This window comes from Strongylocentrotus purpuratus, unplaced genomic scaffold (assembly GCF_000002235.5).
Source record: "Strongylocentrotus purpuratus isolate Spur 01 unplaced genomic scaffold, Spur_5.0 spur5_scaffold_11, whole genome shotgun sequence".
NCBI lineage: Eukaryota > Metazoa > Echinodermata > Echinoidea > Camarodonta > Strongylocentrotidae > Strongylocentrotus > Strongylocentrotus purpuratus.
The window spans coordinates 6,178,356-6,197,998 of NW_022145596.1; the positions used below are offsets into that span (position 1 = coordinate 6,178,356).

At 38.5% G+C, this 19,643-nt stretch overlaps 1 protein-coding gene across 2 annotated transcripts in view; it reads right to left on the bottom strand.

The window, feature by feature from the left end:
* Window positions 1–19,643, bottom strand: part of LOC105439982 (teneurin-3-like) — a 52,401-nt gene that overhangs the window by 7,938 nt on the left and 24,820 nt on the right. For both annotated transcript variants that reach the window (XM_030980475.1, XM_030980476.1), the window contains 22 exons: window positions 16,474–16,628; window positions 14,621–14,735; window positions 13,929–14,201; window positions 13,284–13,521; window positions 12,547–12,764; window positions 11,877–12,014; window positions 10,921–11,424; window positions 10,441–10,539; window positions 9,869–10,063; window positions 9,214–9,426; window positions 8,423–8,569; window positions 7,840–8,062; window positions 7,233–7,352; window positions 6,586–6,871; window positions 5,877–6,150; window positions 5,340–5,480; window positions 4,378–4,627; window positions 3,543–3,775; window positions 3,007–3,164; window positions 1,779–2,713; window positions 1,165–1,340; window positions 472–716 (listed from right to left, as the gene is read on the bottom strand). In XM_030980475.1, the coding sequence (XP_030836335.1) occupies window positions 472–716; window positions 1,165–1,340; window positions 1,779–2,713; window positions 3,007–3,164; window positions 3,543–3,775; window positions 4,378–4,627; window positions 5,340–5,480; window positions 5,877–6,150; window positions 6,586–6,871; window positions 7,233–7,352; window positions 7,840–8,062; window positions 8,423–8,569; window positions 9,214–9,426; window positions 9,869–10,063; window positions 10,441–10,539; window positions 10,921–11,424; window positions 11,877–12,014; window positions 12,547–12,764; window positions 13,284–13,521; window positions 13,929–14,201; window positions 14,621–14,735; window positions 16,474–16,628 (5,336 nt within the window). The remainder of the gene's footprint in view (window positions 1–471; window positions 717–1,164; window positions 1,341–1,778; window positions 2,714–3,006; window positions 3,165–3,542; window positions 3,776–4,377; window positions 4,628–5,339; window positions 5,481–5,876; window positions 6,151–6,585; window positions 6,872–7,232; window positions 7,353–7,839; window positions 8,063–8,422; window positions 8,570–9,213; window positions 9,427–9,868; window positions 10,064–10,440; window positions 10,540–10,920; window positions 11,425–11,876; window positions 12,015–12,546; window positions 12,765–13,283; window positions 13,522–13,928; window positions 14,202–14,620; window positions 14,736–16,473; window positions 16,629–19,643) is intronic.

Genomic DNA, 19,643 nt, shown 5'->3' on the forward strand with positions numbered 1-19,643 from the left:
ATCAGTATACATTGTAAGAATTAAAACTACAATGAAGTTACATTCAATTGAAGTCACTTTTTGATTTGATAGTCCTATCATTTCCTCATCAAAGTACATATATTTATGCTGTACTGATTTGCTTGGGTAAAATGGCAATTTGTAACACTATGTGTACATCATGAAGTCCTGACCTAGTTAATCAGCAGAAATATATCACGATTCAAAATCAATTGCTGTGTGGAATGAGCCTTGAGAAACTGATTGTTTCAAGACAATTCAGTAAAAAATAATAGCTCTGGTAATACATTAAAAAAAAAAGATTTTTTTAAAGGAATCTTGTCATCTTGTGTTATAGAATAGCGAATTTTATCATCTTACCTTCAGTGTAAGAAAAAATGAGACCAGACCGCACAACTTAAGGCTCACAGTTAACATACCAAAATCCCACCATGACTTTTACAAACAGTTCAGTTCCACCACAATAATTACCTTGAGCTTGCGTCCAACGACTAGTACTCTATCCCTGTTACGGCCTCCCTTCCTAACGTAGAAGTTCCAATCCAACCGATGGGGGCTCGTCTCTGGAAGCTTGATCTTACGCTTGGAGAGTGAGCCCTCTACTTCCATCTCAAGCAAGGGATGAGGCTGGGACTCCATACCCATGATCAGTCCATTGGGGAAGGTGATCGATGTCGATTTGTCATGGTCGATGACCACAGAATCAACAAGGTCAGCTGTGTAAGTGACAGAAACAAAATATATGAGTCACATTAGGTTACAGGATAACAAGTGTTAAAGTCTTTCGTTCTATCACAGATGGGGATGTCTTAGTGCATGTATCTACGTTCCAAGCCTTTGTGCTTTTTAGCACATAGTCACTTTCCTCCCAAATGCACCACAACTAGGAGATATAATTTTGTACTACTCAGTCATCCCGTTACATTTAGCATGGATAATGATGAAAGCAGTTAAACCCGTCTATAAAAGGGTATCTACAGAAAAAAGACAAATTTGCCACTGTAGACAATCAGACAACTTCCTAGACAGGTTCTACATCACCTTTTCACTTCTAGAGGGAGATCATAAGAGACTACCTAGGTCAAACAACCTTGTATTGGTGGCCACTAAGACCAAATTTTACTGCTTCACTTTAACAAACTTGTTAATGATTAAGTCCCATACCTTGAGAGAAATTGCTGGAGATGTATCCAGCCAGATGGATGACATCAGAGGCAAGGCTGGTCTGCCAGGGCTGGTTGATGATGACCGATGATGCTGATGAGTTGACCGCTGATTCCAAAGTGACCATCTGACCGTTGAGGTATCTGACAGAGGACAGCTGACCATCCTCCTCATACCTGGACATGACATGATGGGATTTTATCATCACATTAGGATTTATAAAGTGCATTTTCTATTGTAAACATGTATTAGACAGAGAGAGGCCTATACAGATATTGTACTTGGCTCAACAATTGGGAGGGGTACAATCTATACCTGGATATGCACCAAGTATTGCAGGGATATCAATCCATGCAGATTGCTAGATGTTGAATTCTACATTTCATACATAGATTGTACTAATACCATTATCTTCCGTTTCCAATATTTCAAATCAATGATGTTCACTGAAACTCATCATTATATTTCAGGTAATTTCCTTACACTGAACCTAGGAGAATGTTTTTCTTTGTGGAAGAGTCATCTGAATTTCATTTAGGATTAACAAAATGCATCATACACACAGACTCACTTTCCATTCTAAAGATTAAGAACAATATAGAAGCATAACTTACTCATACATCCTTTTCAAGCTCTGCCCCTCCCATCTCAATGTCAACAGATCTGTGTCTCCATGGTAACCAAATTGATGGATGATATTCCTCAGGGTATCTTGGACAGTACTCAGTCTCCCCAAAGAATCTATAGATATCTGTAAGAGAGTGCCCATCCCAGAGATGATGATATTAGAAGGTTGGCCATCTAGCCTTCGATGTACCCCTAGGATGACACCTGCAGAATCTGTCACAGAGTCTAGAAGGATGCCTGAATGGCTGATGTTATAAACCACCTGATCTGAAATCAAGTTCTTGGTGATGGTATGAATGCCATACATGTCAAAGAAGTAAACTTCCTCGCGATCAGGCGAAGCGATCTGATAGGCATGGTAGCGACCCAGGCGATGCTTTGGAGTCCTTGGCGCGATCTTCCGCAAACGCAAATTGCCTTGATCGGCGACAATCAACTCGTCGTTGGGCATGACTGTGAGGGCGATGGGTCCGTGTAGCCTGGCATCCATGGCATAGAACTTATCTCCAGCAAAGCAATCACAATCCTCCAGCAGACAATCACAAGTAGTCTCCTGCCCTGCATACCTGGAGATGAATCCATCGGTTGATATCTTGCTGATGCGGTTGATTGCCCTATGGTTGGCTTCTGCAACGTAGAGGTCACCCTTCCTGGAGAATGCCATAGAGCTGGGCATGATGAGAGCAACCTCGTTGGCAGGTCGAGGCCTCAGGTATTCATAGGTGCTGATGTTATCATCTGGTGCACTGCCGTCTGACTCGCCCAGGTCGATGGAGTATGCCAAGGGACAGTTGTAAGGAACTCCTGCAAGGACCGATGCCCTCTTGTCCTGGCCCAGGCGGATGATGATGTCATCGTCAGCAACATAGACAGAGTCATCCAGAGGGTTGACAGCTAGCTCAGTTGGGAACTGAAGTTTGACCTGAGGGAGAATAAGAAATACAAATAAATAACACTTGTTGTAGTTTACGAAAATAGAGATTGTTGAATTGTCAATAAGCTTCAAATCTCTACTACTACTACTTCTAGACCTTCACAGAATGATGCCAAAATCGAATAGACTTTTACTACAGCCCCTAGTTCATTGTTGACTGACTTGCTAAAATGACAATTCATTGAGAAGATCTGAGGTATCTTACAAGAATTTTTGGTCATCCAAAATATTCTATTTCCCTTTCTAATGATGCCCTACCTGTAAGCATGTCCTTGACTTACCTGACTGAAAGCCATGGTACCCCTGCATTGTGGTAGTCTGAGAGGTCCCTGGATACCAGGGGTACCAAGGAAGGCATGTATGGTACCATCGGTGGTGATCTTACGAATGACGGTACCATCCACAAAGTACACCGTGCCGTCCTTGCCAACTGCTATGCCTGATAGAGGAAAGTTGAGAAGGAGAGAGATTATTATCCTGAAAGTCATTTTGTCAAGAAAGCATTTTGCTGATGGTAACCACATGAATGTTCACAATATATCGCACTACAAAATCTCTACATTGGCAGTAAAGCAATGTACCCTGCAATATGTAAAATTGCAGGATTTAATTATCTATAATCTGAAGCAAAGACATCTTTAAATGTACCAACACAGTCTAGGAGTTTCAAAATAACTATTTGCAGCTGGTAACTTACAGATCTTCCAATGATTTGGAAAATCTGGACAATTAAACAATAAAACTGTCCTTGATAGTCCTTGATACAAGACTATCGATGTTCTCTGTTCTGTGTTGGATGGCCAATTTAAACACCTACCTTTTGGTGCAATCAGCCTGGCCTGGGTTGCCTCTCCATTGTTGCCACACTCCCTACCATCGACGGGTGGACACGCCTCACCTGTACCAGCAACCACTACCACATTGTTGTTGATGTCTGGGACATCTTTGTGGTCTCTGAGCCTCAAGACTTGTCTCATCTGAGAGTCTGAGAGGTAGACTTTACCATCTAGAGGACTCACTGCTAAGTAGTACTTGTACGTTGGCATATACCTGTAAAAATCAATCAAAGAAAGATGTTAAAGCCCCACTGTACTACTTGTAGCTACTTGATCCCTCTATATATAAAAAAAATGCAGAATCGGTGACCATTGGTCCCCCATGATCCTATTTTTCATATGTTAATTGAAAGCTGAGTTGATGAGATAATCACCTGTTAGTGACTACCCTGGGTGGTCTAATCCCTCCTAGCCAAACTACTACAGACGGTCTTTAAATGTTCCTTCTGTTCTTCATGGTAATCCACAAAGGTTGAAAAATAGACGACAAATTAACTTTTTACAATATTTTTAAAGATACATTTTAGGAAAGAGGCATCATGGGTAAATTGCATGATATACAAGAGTTGAGCTCTCTGAACTATAAGATTGACAGGGGAGATCTTTAAAGTTATTGTATTCATATTACAAGGGAATTTTTGTACAGCAAATTCATTTCAAATATTTTTCATGATTTTTGCTTGCTTTAGTTTGTTTCTTTAGATTGAATATTAAGTGGTGAGACACTGAAAAATGTCTTTCGAAGGTTAGACACAAACATGCTACAATAACAAGCTGACAGGAAGTGCCATATCAACTTCATTCATTAATACTAACCCAAGATGAAGAACATTAGTGATGTTTCCTTCCGGTCCGACTCGTCTAATGAAATCTCCATCTCCGACATAGTAGCCGCCATCGGGGCTACTAGCCACAGCCATTGGGGCCAGTATCCTTGCACCCTTAGCCTTGCCCTCGCACTGATTACAGTCTGCATTGCGAGGGCGCCCGTTACCAACGATGGTCTGGATGATGGGACGATGCTGGGAGTACTTCACCTGGCAACCGTCTCCAAGCTGAAGGATGGCTGGATGAGGAAGAGAGAGAGAGAGAATATTTATACAGTCAAACCTGCTTAGTGACCACCTGTCTACAAAGACCACCTGTTTACAAAGACCAAATTTTTTGTTTTCCTTGAAAATGGTTTTCTCGTTGAAATATGTACTAAAGGAACCTGTCTACAAAGATCACCTGTCTTCAAAGGCCACTTTTTGTGTTTCCCTTGGGCGGTCGCTATAGACAGGTTTGACTGTATTATGAATAGAGACTTGATGCATACATACACAGAGACTTAACACACTAGGTGACAGTGTAATCTATAAAAACTGGTGCAATCCTATTAGATATAAGATCTCATGCCCAGAAGGTATACAAACATCAGCAATGACATCATGAAGTTCTTCAGTGAGCACTGTAATGATTGTTCTTTGAAAGTAATTACAACTTTATTTAATTTTTGAAATAAAATGAAAATGAACTATATGTGACATATCCAGAGGCTTCTCAAATAATTCCCAAAGAATTAACTTGTGAGAAACAGATCAAGGAAAGTTTTTGGATAATCTAATTAGGGATAAAGGAAAAGCGTCATGAATCTTCAAAGTCGTAATCGATCCAACATCATATTGAAGTTGTGGAAACCTCTCTTTTTTCACAGCATCACAAACATTTAAGATGGGAAGATTGGTATGATCTTAATGATTCTCAAGACTCCTTAATGTCTTTGATAGTCTACCTACCTTTCTGGGGATTGTATGTATGATGCATAGGTAGATTCCAACCAGCCAGTGATGTTGTGCTCCAGTCGTATCCAGGCAGAGTGGTAGATTGACGGGACCAGATGATCTCTGTGCAGGTGTGGTACTCATAACCAATGGCAACTGAAATGACAACGCAGATCAAGGCAAATGACCGATAGTGAAACATGTATTCATTCTTGATTATAGTAATTTGCTTGATAATAATCGTTATGATTCATGATCAGAATGCATTAAATGCAATGTCAAGAACAACAGCATTTCTTTTAAAGCTCACAGAATTTGTCAAGGCTATCACACCTCCCCATATTACATTTTTGTAAATTAGAAATTTGTTGACACAGATATCAATCTAAGAATATTGATGAGGGCCCTTCTCTCAATTTTTGTATCCTGGTATGATTAATATTCATAGGTAAACTTCTTTACCAAATTAAAGTCAACTTCCCCCTTTAAACAAAAGATTCATGATGCAAACGGATTGTTCAGCTCGGCACAAAAGAACTAAAGAATCCTTACCCACTGCTTCCTCATCCCCATACACAGGCTGCCCATAGGCATTGAGTTTGTCCCAGCTGAAGGTATAGTTCAGGAGTGGCTCTGGCTCCAGGACATTGTGGAACCGTCGTCCAGCCAGAGAGACCACTGCATGGACAAGCTTGAGGTTACGTGGAATGAAGTGACCGGTCAGTCGGGCGCTGAAGGTGGACGGGAGGCTGTTGGCCGCTGCTTGCTGGCTGTAGTAGTCCAGGGTAGCTCTGGTTCCAGGGATTTCTATTTGCTCATGCATAGCCTGCAGGTCATCAAAATACAAGATGATCAGTGACCATTTCTTTAATCATTACCAAAAATATAACTTGGAATAAGCATAGTTCTATGAACAGGAATGAGGAATTGTTGAGATGCTCTTTAAACTAAACATGCGGATGGACAAAGAATTTGTTCTTGGGTCTTTGAATTCATACAGACCAACAAGTAGATCTAGACAGGCTTTCAATTAGACCTTTTCTGATCACTTCTCATAACTCTTAAAATTATTGTTCAATGATCTTCCATATACTACTTTAATTACTACTTTAATGTGTAAATACAAAATAAAAAGCTATCAACACATTTAACTTTATTTCTTTGTTCTTGGCAACCTCCTCAACAGTTGTCAGCCCTTGACAAATGGCACGACTCAACACTCAAGTATTCAATGACTCTCCAAACATCATCTGCTACCTACCCTTTGGTCTAGTACTGCGCCCTGGATGCTCTGTGAGCCACAACTATCCATCACTGCCTGGGGTAGGAGTGAGAACTCCGGCTTGATGTAAGCACTGCCCACGCATTGGATCGTCTCGGGGACAGAGTAGGAAATGCTGCGACGACCCGGAAGGAGTTCCAGGTTGATGTTCTCCATGAGGACGATGTTGTTGTAAGGGATGTAGGTAGGGATGTGGGCGGTGATGAAGGGATGACGGGCGAAGGAGAGCGAGATGGAGCCGCCTCCTACCACCATCATGTCAAACCTAGGAATATAAGAAGAAGACAATTGCATCATCACTCCATCATGCTTCATTCCACTGTAGTTTATTGTAAGGTTTTCAAAGCAAATGCTGAATGCCGAATGACAGAACATTGTCTTAATTTACTAAAAAGAGATTATGTCACTATCTTATCTAACTCTCAGCATGATTCTGGTTTAGTATATATATTCTGTTCAATTAGCTCCTATCACAGACAAAAATCATCTCCTGAAAAGAGAAAAGTAAATCTTCAATGCCACATTTGCAAGCTCTATGATACATTTAAAAATCTATAAATCATTCTTGCAAATGCATAAACAAAGAATAGACATTATACAATGAATGATCTCAGAGGCACACTTACATTCCATCTTCTCTGGTGTAGGTGAAGCCCATGAAAGGTCGGTTGTCCACTTGAACTCTGACCCCTACGACTGGTGACCCCTTGTGTGACAGGACTTTACCTCTCACGACAGAGACCACACTGCATAAAAGCAAACAATACATCAGAATATATATGTATTACTAACATTACAATAAAAGTACTATTGCTAAGAAATAATATATTTTCCATGTAAACATTGAAGGCCATCAAGATAAATAAATATTAGTAAACTAGAAGCTATAATATAACTTTGTATGACTAAGAATGTATGTTTCTGCTACTTTTGACTCAAAATTATTTAGGCCAAAGATGAGAATTTTAGATTTGTAACAAGCACTCAAACATGCATCACAAAAATATGGATATATGAGTCAGACTTTTTAAATTAAATCCAATTATAGTGTAAACAATTATGTATATAAGCTGTTTAATTTCAGGACCAGAGTTATCATTAAGCTATCAACTCCTGTGTCAAAATCAGAAGTAAAAATGTTCCACCCCCCCCCCCCCCTAGATATAGTAAAGGGAAAGACTTTCCTATTCTTGGGTCGACCAACTCTCTTTGCATTGTGTTACCAGTCCTTACCTGTCATTACTGAACAAGATCTGTGGTGGACTGCGATGGATGCTGTTTGGCTCAATGAGAAACTTGACCCGATCGTAGAAGAGGATAGATGGAGTTAAGGCTGAAAACTGATTGGACGAGCGGATGACCTCTATGGGGTCAGGGGGCGCTTCACAGAGGGCATCACCAATGCAGATGGATGCACTGAGGCAGCAGTCGGGATCTTCACAGTCAATCAGGGAATCTGAAATGGAACAGAAGTGGGGATCAAAGTTAAACATGGATGAAATTTCTCCAAGTACACCCCATATTATGAAAGAAATACCATTCATTTAATTACTATGATAGATGACAGGTGTAAAACGTGATCATAAATATTACGTCCATCGCTGTCTCCATTGTTTCCATCTTTGTCATCAACATCATCACCAGCATAACGTGATCAACACCAACATCATCATCTTCTCAACCATAATTTCATCTCATCATCAACATCACCATCATCATCGTTATCATCATCATTCTCATCATATCACCCACCACTTACCACTGTAATCATAAATTTTCGCATTAATTTAAAAAAAGAAGAGTTTGATTATCTTACCTCCATCATTATCTACCTCATCCGTGCAGTCCGTTTCCGTGCCGATGCTACATCCTGGTCCATGGTAGAGCCCCTCACATACACAGCTCCAGGTAGAGTTGATTAGCTCACATGTACCATGACCACTGCATCCAAACGGACATCCCTCTGTAAAAAACAACAACATAGTTTAAGTGTCTGAACTTTGCTTATTTTACATAATTTATTGTTGTGTGCTTATCATATTTTGTATTTCTGTAATGGGCGTTCCAACTTTACAAGTTTTCGCAACCTTCATGGAAAGCCCCGTACATGTATATGACCTTTGTAAATTGCGAAATAAATTGAATTGAATTGAATAGTGATAGTCAAAACAACCTAATAACATAAAATCCTGATCAAACAATTTCTTTTGCAATCTGTTACCATAACAATTTAGTCTTCTGACTGTGAGAAAAGTAGTTAATCAATAAATACCTTCAATCAATGTTAGTCCTCTATCCTATAATGTGTAACAAAATAACTTTTAACCCCAAATCATTAGCATTCTTTCTTCTATTTCCTGTTATGATTATAGTTTTCTATGAGATCAAATTTCATTATATAGATGGTCGAGTGATAATCTCCATGTAGAGTTTTATCAACTGGATTTGTCTATGATTTCAGCTAGATATTGCCCATCTGAGCTAATTTTACTACAAATATCATGTTGTTAACTTATTGCCTACTGGAAATAAGTGGTTCCTGTATTATGCCTATGGGAGTGAGAGAATTTGGAATTCATTGGGTTAAAATAAGGGTTTTTATCTTACCAAGTCCACATAGCTTGCCATTCCAGCCTTCTTCGCAGTTACATGCATTGTCCACACACTCTCCATGAGGTGAGCAAGGTAGGATACACTCCTCCTCCTCACAGGTTGAGCCTGTCCACCCCTCCAAACAATGGCACATTCCAGATAAGCATTGAGCATTGGGGAAGCAGTCCGTGTCATTACTGCAATGGAGGGTGTCATCTACCAGCACCTCTGAGGGATGGAAGGAAACAGAAATTATAACTAACAATGTATCAGGTCTTGATGAATAAAGAATAAACAGGACAGTAAAAGTTGGGGAAAAAAGCCTGCATAAGACTTATTATAACTTATTAAAATTCCATGTTCAAAATTTCTCCAATCGTAGGGGTGTCCATAAAGTAGTAAAATGTAGCACTTTCTCTAATGAAATAGCAGAAACTTTCAGACACGAACAATTCTTTATTCATTATAACTGACAGTTTCAAGGCAAGAGACTTATGCAAGAAAATAGTTAAGTTAGGTCTGAAATATGACATTTTGGTTAGTCTGGACCACTCATGAAAGTTTCTTGTTCACATTAGTATTGGGATGTATAGTACTTTTAAGGAAGGCAATATTTCACTGCTCTGTATTCAATTTTGTTCCTCTACTTTAAGTTGACCCTTGACCTCACCTTGTTGACATGCCTCCCCTGTGAATCCCCTGCTGCAGACACACTCTCCCTCCAGACAGACCCCATGACGACTGCAGTCAGCTACCAGGCACTGATCCCATGGGATGCTACATTCAGGTCCCTTCCAGCCTCCCACGCACTCACAGAATCCATGCACGTACTGACCACGGCCAGAACAGAGCACGGGACATACACCTGTAACAAATGTATAAATTCATATTATTTTAAACTTCTTAAAAAGGAAATTACCTACACTACTTTTTCTTCAAACATAAACCTATTGGCAAGAAATTGTTATACAGATTTATTGATTTTATTTCCTAGCAGCAAAATCATTCAAAATTACCATAAAGAAAATAAGAAATACCAACAGGACCGACAAAATAACCGAATAACATTTTCCACCAAAATCACTTGTCCTAAACACATTTAATGAACCAACTCTAATGTTTTGTACCACAGTTAAGAGCTGAATACAAATCTCAATAGCAAATTGGTATGACAAAGATTCGCAGTGGAGCTATACACAATCCATTAATTTAACTGTGGATAAAAAGAGGTTGGGGAATTACCTTGTGAGCAATCATCGCCTGTATACTGCTCCTGACATAAACACTGCCCTCTAAGGCATTCACCATGGCCGCTACAGTCTCCAGGGCAACTCCAACCACCTAAAATAAAAAAAAATAAAAAAATTGGAGGAGTTAACACACTTTGTTGGGGTTATTGCCACTTTTGAATTACATTTTGCAATATTTGTCTATCAATAAATGAAGCATGAATATGTAGTTCCATTTATTGATGGTGTACTTTCTTTTGGCAGTGACATTGACTAGTATCTGAGTGAGATGTGAAGCTACTGCAGTAGAGAGGGATAGTGGCAAAGATGGACAAAATGCAATAAAAAGACTTTCCCTACAAGAATTTTTGTTTCCTGGACTTAAAGAAATGTAATACTTCACAACTGCACACATTTATTCTAAAATTACCTTGTACTATTTTCATTCATGAAAGAAATAATTTCTGGGTGTAATTTGTAAAATGAGGCTTACTTTTATGTCTGGTAACGAGGTTGACTTCCTCAGCATACGGTCCATCATTGAATACAGCAATATACCATTCTCCAGCATTTAACTCCTCCATGAATGACCAGGTATGCATCAGGTGACTATTTGACCTCTTGACCCTTGACTCTGCCTTGTTCTCTTCATACTTCAATCCACCAAGCCTAAGCACATCGTGGTAAGTCAGTTCAGGCAACTCTTCATCTAGTGTTGTGTCGACGCTGCGCTTCCCTCGTCTGCCTGTGCCGACGTGCACCTGCATGAAGTCGTAGAAGCTGTGGGAGGGCGCCCTCGCCTGCTGGCCGTACATGACGAACCCATTCCGTCTTGATAGGGTCAGGTTGAACTGGATGAAGGTGGAGGAATCAACGGGACTGAAGAGGGTCCAGAAGTGACCTGGTGGTATTTCCTTCCGTGCCGCTGAGCCGAACGTGTAAGGTATGGCAGGACTGTGGACGAGTGTTGTGGTTGTGGTCAATGTCGTCGTTAATTCTGGAATGAAAGATACCGGTAAATGATTATTACCCTTTCCTCAATCAATATAATTCTGAATTCTTCATCTTTACACACACAGATATATTGAATGAATAGACTGGTTAAGAATATTGTAAGCCAATTACTTTTGTGCATTACATGCAACTCTTGAATGAACTCGGTCATAAATTAGACACCTTGCAAAAATGAGCTAGCATTTTGCATTTTGAAAATCCTGGATTTAGTTTCACAAAACCAACAACTCACAAAAATATCTGTGCCCTTGTCATCTGCAAATAATCTGTAAGTAAAAATGTAAACTTATACAGTACTGAACCAATGTCAATCTAATTACAACAGCATAATCAAAGATATATATCACAAAAATATCTTTATCAAGATATCTAAATATTTACACTAGACATTTTTTAACAGACTTCACAGCACTCCCCAAAAGCACAAACATTTACCTATTTCATTGGATGGAGGAATAGGCCTCTTTGGTCTTCTTGTTGTTCTATCCTCGTTACCAAGGTTACCAGAGGACGTTGGCCAGGTATCAATACTGACTGTGTTGGGCATGCCAGTTAGAGGTCTACTCAGGGTCACTGGGGTACAAAGGTCACAGGGGTGAAGGGTTAAGAAAAACATTAAAGATTATATTTGAAGATGATACAGGAAGATTATATCTGAATACAGAACATATAGGATATATTCATATGTGTGCTGGAACATATATGTATATACTAAACGTGAATATATTTAAATCAATGCAAAATTCTGTCACAGAGGTTATAACGATATGTCAGATTTGAAGGGAATGGGGCTCATTTAGCTATTATTGATACAAATATAAATGTACAAGTACATGGTCTTTGAACTAATTGCCCTATTGAATATACGAACGATCTTGAACAAGGGGGTTAAAAAGTAATATATTAGCATATATGCCTAATATATGCACATGTTCAAAGTAACAGATTTATCCCAAATATCATATTCCTACAATACTAGTTTTATTAGGAACAAAAGTGGAAATAAAATGAGTTTAGACAATAGCTGAAAAGCCTAGCACCTTCCTTTTTATAGCATCTTAGCTATTACCAACAGTAAATCAGAGGAACAATGACTAACACGTACCTGCAAAATATGCGACAAGGGCAAGAAGGGCTATGGTGAGTAAGACAAGAATGACGGCTAAACAGCGCCACGACATGTTGTCCTTTTTACAGCCATACTTCTTCTTCATCGTTGGATATTTGAGCTCGGAGGCTTCGTTGGTCCCTTTACCATTGTTCATACCTGGGTATACAGGCATGGGGACTCCTGTACCCATGCTCAAAGGGTATTCAAATAACCTGCAGAAAAATAGGGAAGAAAAAGAGAGGTACGATATAGAATGAAGCTTAAGTTTCTTCTTTCCTGTTATTTCATTACCCTTCACTTCATCTGCTAACTGATATTAGAAATGAGTATAAATGTTTGTTTTACCATTCTGTATGTGACTTCACATCTTGAAAATGGAGCATAAATATATTCTCCTTATCTTTTACACCATTGTCACTAAACAACAGCAATTACTCATCGAAGGTCTCCTTCCCCAGAACTATGATGGCTACCAATATCCTCCTTATCATCCCATTCTCATAAATCTCTTTCTTATCATCATCATCCTAATAAGCATTGCAACCAATAACTATAATGAACACTATCGCCTTCATAACCAATATCATCATCACTAACCTCACCAATGAACACTATCGCCTTCATAGCCAATACCATCACCACCACCACCACCACCACCATCATTCACCACCACCACCACCACCACCACCACCACCATTATTCACCACCACCACCACCGCCGACCATCTTACCTCTCCTGTCTATGCCTGGCATTGTTGAGTTCATTGAGGGTACCACTGTTGGTGGCCAGGCTGCTGGTTGTATGTAACGTCTGAAGATCACAGGTAGTCATCAGGGGTACAGCATGGATGATGTTACCGGTCCGTGGCTGCAGGTACATCCCGCTGGTTCCGGGTAACGTCTGGCAGGCGGTGTTGGACATGGAGTGCCGCAGAGAGTTGGGGTCCCCTATCGAGTTGTACTGATTTTCTGGAGAATGATTTAATAAAATTTGGGTCATCTTGCATGAAGGGGGTCACATGTCTGTACAGACAACAATTTATTTTTAATGATTTTTTAATTTATTTATCCTATATTTGAAATGTCTTGCTGTTTGCTCAATGTTTGTCAAAATTTCTTCATCTAAAAAATATATTTGGTGGCCATGATGTACTTTCTGACTGGTTTGTTAAACAACAAAAAAGCATGAAAACTTTCCAACCTAACAGAAGAAGTTAGCATCAATGAGGTTTTAGGCCAACTAGATGCATCAAGAAATATTTCCACCCAATTCATGGTGTTTTCCAACACCACCTGTCACTTTGAAGAAAAAAAAACATCTTTACAATGGAAAATTCTTCATTTTATTTAGAAGGGTAATGGCTGAGGAAATTTACCTTTTATTGAGCTATAAATGCCAGTTCCAGTACTATATGACTGTGGTAATGAACCCATGAAGGTAGTTTCTTCTTCATCCTCAATGGTGGGTTGTAGCTGATGATAAACAATACCATGGGGAGGGTAAGGCACCCCATTGGTTGGAAGACTAGCTCCTCGCATCTGATTGGCTGGTATGCCTTGGAATGCTCCATTTTGTAGGTGGGGGTAGGTGGAGAGGCCAATAGGAGGGTAGCCTGGCATGCTGGATAAACGGTCCAGTCTTATTGCACCTGGAGGGGGTAGGAAATGAAAGAAATGTCTCTAGATTCAATGATTTCATAGTGATTACAAAGAAGATACAAACTGCTTAGGGTCAGATTTACAGTTAAAATGTGTGATAGTGCAAGTATTGGTCATTACATGAATCGTACAAAAAAGTAAAAAAAGTAATATATAACACTGCTTGAAATGAAACAAAACAATTAAAGAAACCTAAATGAAAGTTGGATGCAGATATACCATATAGACTGGCTTTGGATGTTCAGCCGTTTGAATAAAACACAAAATATAAGACATAAATGCCATTTCTAAAAGATGTCAAATGTTCATGAGCGCCCAGCAGAGGCAGGTAGCGTATTACAAGAAGCCATCATCATCATCATCATCATCATCATCATCATCATCATCATCAAAGATATATTGCACCTACCTTGTTGATCTTCATGATTATGTAATGACATATCATGGTCCAACTCATTTTCTGTCATTGTCAAACTGGACCTTGTGCTGCGACTGCCTGTAGAATGGCCATCTAAACTCTGTTTCTGTGGAGTGGAAACATAGAAATAAAAATGATTGATAATCCAAACACTGCTTTTCATACTGTCTTTGTAACGATAGCATAATCAGAAAAAGAAAATATTGGTAAAAAGTGTGATCTCAAACAAATACTTAATATTTTTATGGCTATCTATAATTTTGTGTGTAATTGCAATCTGGATTGTGATGATTGAACATGTATAAAATGTCTGATATTCTTCTTTTCAGGCAAATACATGCAGCAACACAAGATGGACCCAATCATTATTCATTTGCTTCCATCAAATCATTAGTATTCATGAATTTCTTGGAAAGTCGGTGATGAGCTTTAAATCACAGTTAGAACGTGTTTGAATAGGGATTACATTTAAAGGCATTGGCATTGGTTAGAACTTTCAGCTCACATGGAGATTCTCACTCATCACAAAGCATTTTAAAATAAGATATTTGATATATTCTACCTTATAATCAAGTTCCTTTTAATCTAAGATGCATAATTTACCCCCAAAAGAGCATATTTTTTATTAATGTACCTGTATACCAACTGAACCAACTTGAAATGTTTCTTATGACACTATTTGACATGATTTTCAAAAGGGTTTACATAAGCCTTTCATTGCATTGAATGGTTTGTTTGAATTAGACACAGCAACAGCCTTTCCCCACTCAGTTTTGACCAAATTAATAAGACGGAGGATATTATCAATCTATTTGGTGGTGAATGAACATTCACACTTCGCTATCTACAAAGATTTTATACTATGTATTCTTAAAGAAATATTATATATACTCTAGCCAGGAGAAACTATAGATCAACTATGATTTTTTGGAGTTACAAATCGATGCCAGTGCCTTTAAAGAACCAATCTGCTCTAAATATTTTGATGGAACTTGGAAGGCAAGGATTAGAATCCACATTCAGAGCCTCTAGTTACAAGTCAGAAGAACCTCGTGACTGAAGCAGTGTGAGAGACGGATAAGGCTTGTGATGGATAATGATTATCTTTTCATATGTATCTCACAAAAAATTCTTGCAGACTCAGTACTCCTGAGGATCATGCACAAGCGATGATTAATCACAAGATATAGTCATTCTTTTTCTTTGAAGGGAAAAGCTCAAGATGGATTGGTATAAATTTTTCCTAAATTCCCTCTTTTAATGAGAGTGAAATGAGAGAAAAATAATGAGGAAAAAATGAGCCAAAGAATAACAAGAAATCAAGATTTTGAGCACATTTTTTTTATAGCATAAAATATTCATTGACTGCAACTACTTGAACATTAATTTACAATTGCCACTCTCTACGTAAGGATTCCAAGTGAAGTAAATGGGTTCCTAGAAGGAATAAATTCCTTGCTTGTAAGTGCCTCATCATGGTAGCCCAGCTAAAGCCAGGATAAAACTATGATTGACAAGCACTATGAACATGACTGACAAAGAAAGCGGACAAAATATACAGTTCCCTAGGTAGACAAAGGAACATCCCTTCACTGCTATTATGTAAAAATGTGTATCACATGCATATTCACTTTTTACATAATAGCAGTGAAGGGATGTTCCTTTGTCTACCTGAGGAACTGTATATTTTGTCCGCTTTCTTTGTCAGTCATGTTCATAGTGAAGGCCCTATTAATTAAGCAGAAATATTTTCAATATTCATGAGGCTACATTGAGCAAAAAAGAAAAGATCATCAAAATATACATGTAAACATTTGTTCATTTAACTAGATTTTACTACTTACATGTAAATAGTGATCGACTTCTTGTAGTAGTTGATCATGGTTCATGTCGCCTCTTGTAGAGGTACTAACGTTGATGGACCCTTCCATACTTCCGAGGGTGGAGTCAAAGTTATCTGAGACTGAGGGACATTTCAGATCCGAAGGCCTTTCTTTACCTGAGAAAAAGAGAGAGAGAGGGGGAGAATATGTTACATTTATCATTCGTTATATCTCCTCTGTAAAAGCTTATAATTGTATTCCATGTATTTTGACCTTTAACAAAAAAACCTTTGTAAATAAAAAATTTAAAAAGTTTTATTTTAAGAATATGTACTAATTGTCAACTAGTTATAAATATTTATGACTTGTTGTACTTATAAAATTAACGCTATATAACTAAAGCTCTCACACACAAATATGAAGTCTTCAACAAGAATAACAGAGATAACACAGCATTCACGTACAAAAGGATGAAGGCAGGGGAAGAGGTGAGAAGAATCTTTCCTAAAAAGGTCACAGTTTCTTTAAAACTACATTCAAAAGAAGGAACAATTAGAGACGAATCTTGCTTTATCCATTTTACAAATCCCTTACCATGAGGATGGCTGATAATACAGAAAGTCAACAGGAGAGAAATGAAAACACCCAATTTCTACAAAATATTCTTGAAATTTGAACAATCTCCCGTCTGACACTTGATCTGAGACAGACTCTAGAGGAAGTTGGTGGGGGTGGAAGCCGCTGTCGCCGCGACGACAGGGTTTGTTGTTAGAGCTTTAGCGGGCAGCTTGGCTCGAGATCAGGTCCTAACTCACGTCAGATGGGACCGGGGATTTGGCGGATCTAACGGGTAGAGTGCTCCCTCGCTGGTGAGCGAGGAGGGAGGATTCAATATGGCATTCAACCTCATTAGATCAAGAGGAAGAAGAAACATAGAGTGGGTGTTATAAGGTAGTAAGTCCATCAGATAGATATATTTCAATCTCCCAAAATAATTGCTCCAATTGTGGTCAGTCAGTCAAATCTATGCTCAAGATTATCACAAGAGACAAGTTTATAACTATCTTAAATATTGATCTCACTATATCATAACCTATCAAGTCTCACAGCATCATTAGGAAATGTAAACATCTGGTGGAATATCCAAGTTCTTCCTTACAACATCTTCATACAGAAGGTCTTTCATTTCGCCAATTACTCCCAAATGATTATATTGGTCCATTGTCTTCCTATACCTATCAAAAAGTTTGAAAGGGCTTAATTTGGCAGATATAACGTTGCTATACAGAACAAATCATTGCTATTTGTATTCTGATTAATGAATGAATCACATCTATGACATGCCCTTGGAGTAAATTGGGCAAAGTAAGAGTTAATCGACCAAACCAAACAAAAATCGGAAATCGCTTGTATAATATACCATCATGAGAAGAATTACACAAGAACAATGAAATGGAATGGCTGACAGAGGAATCTCCATCCATTTGCTAATGGATGTAAAGTGTTCTGGGTATGAACAGCATATAAACAATATCTGTATATCGTACGGATCTGAGACCTTTCAGCAGAACGGAAGACGCAAGAGGGGGTTCATGGTAGCTTACACTTCAGGGTAATGGACGTCTATCCTGTAAAACGATATACCTCTGCATTTAGGCCGGATAAAACAGGCCTTAGAGAGCCAAGTTCATTAGGAAAAGCTAAATAAACTTGGAGGATCATGTGGAATAAAGAGAGGACCATGGTTGGGTGTCTGTGGAGTGTGCTAACAATGTAGATCGGTGTTGGGTATCTAGATGTATAATCTAAATAAAATAATGAGGCCCACTCTGTTTGTAAGGGTGATAACAAAAATTGTAATAATTAACTTGCACATTGCTGTATCCTTACTGTATATGCCATGTTCTCTCAAATGTTCAAATTTATGAACTATTTGGCTAAATGCAGGGCCCACTTAATAGCAGTGATAGATGAGATAATGAAAACATGAGAAGACAAATGAAATTGATATAAATTTTCTGGGAACAAGAGCAAAGTGGTTACAGTACACAAAAACAAATCAGCTGTTGAGCCTCAGAGGGAAAGAGAAAGAAATTTACAAAGAAGATGGGAAAGAACATAGAAGAAATAAAGATGAAACATAAGAGAGATCCATGAGGGCTACATGTTATTTGTTTCAAGTTATTGAACCCTTGCAAAAATAGTCAAGAAAGCCACCATCCCACACCAAAATCTTTTATCCCCATTGCTTTCAACTGATACCACCTGATAGAAAATAACAATCCAACATCCCAAATCCATGTAGCTTCTGTAGGATTCCAAAACTTGTTTTTAAAACATTTCACAACTATTCTCTTTTGTCATCGGCCCTACCATCGCACCAAACACCTGTCTGGGGCTATCGGAGGTGTGATGCCAACGGCTATATATCAACAAGACCACTAGACTGCTACATGTCAAAAAATGGCAGTTGTGGAGGTCATTTTATTCCATTTCTCCAGATACATAAGCAATAGTAGTTTGGGGTTAACCATTTCAAAAATAAGAATTTGACTTCATAGAAGTAGTTAGTTTTGATTTATGAGCATTTTCAATTTTCCCCTTAATTCTAAAGCAAATCTGGTAGAATTTCATATTCCTGTCAGCAATAAACATTGCATGTACAAATTATACAGCTCTACAGAAGAACTACACAATTCAAGGTATAGTGTAACTATATTTATTTACATTTTTCCAAAAGTCATACCATTAATTATGGACAAATAAATCAAAATTGACAGCATTACAGACAATACTCCAAGTCCATAAAGAATAACGCTTTATTATCTTCCCTTTTGACACATAACCACAAGTAGAAATCACAGAGTATTGTCCACTTTAGATACTATTGTACTGACAATACAGCGGTTTTATTTTGTCCATGAGGCAGCAGTGATATTTGTGTTGCCAATTCTCTGTGATGACGGCCCATTTCATAGTTCATGCTCTCGTGGGCATGTTGAAAAGAATAGAATTCAAGCGTGCCTGACATCCCACTTAATGGTGCAGCCAGAACACATGGAAACAATATCGAACCCAGCCCATTCTCTTAAATTCATGAGCTCCGTCTCTCCTTCATGTTGTAAAAATATCAGCTATTCTTTATCTTGTTCTACATAAATGTATTGTAGCCAATGCATTCATAGACAAAT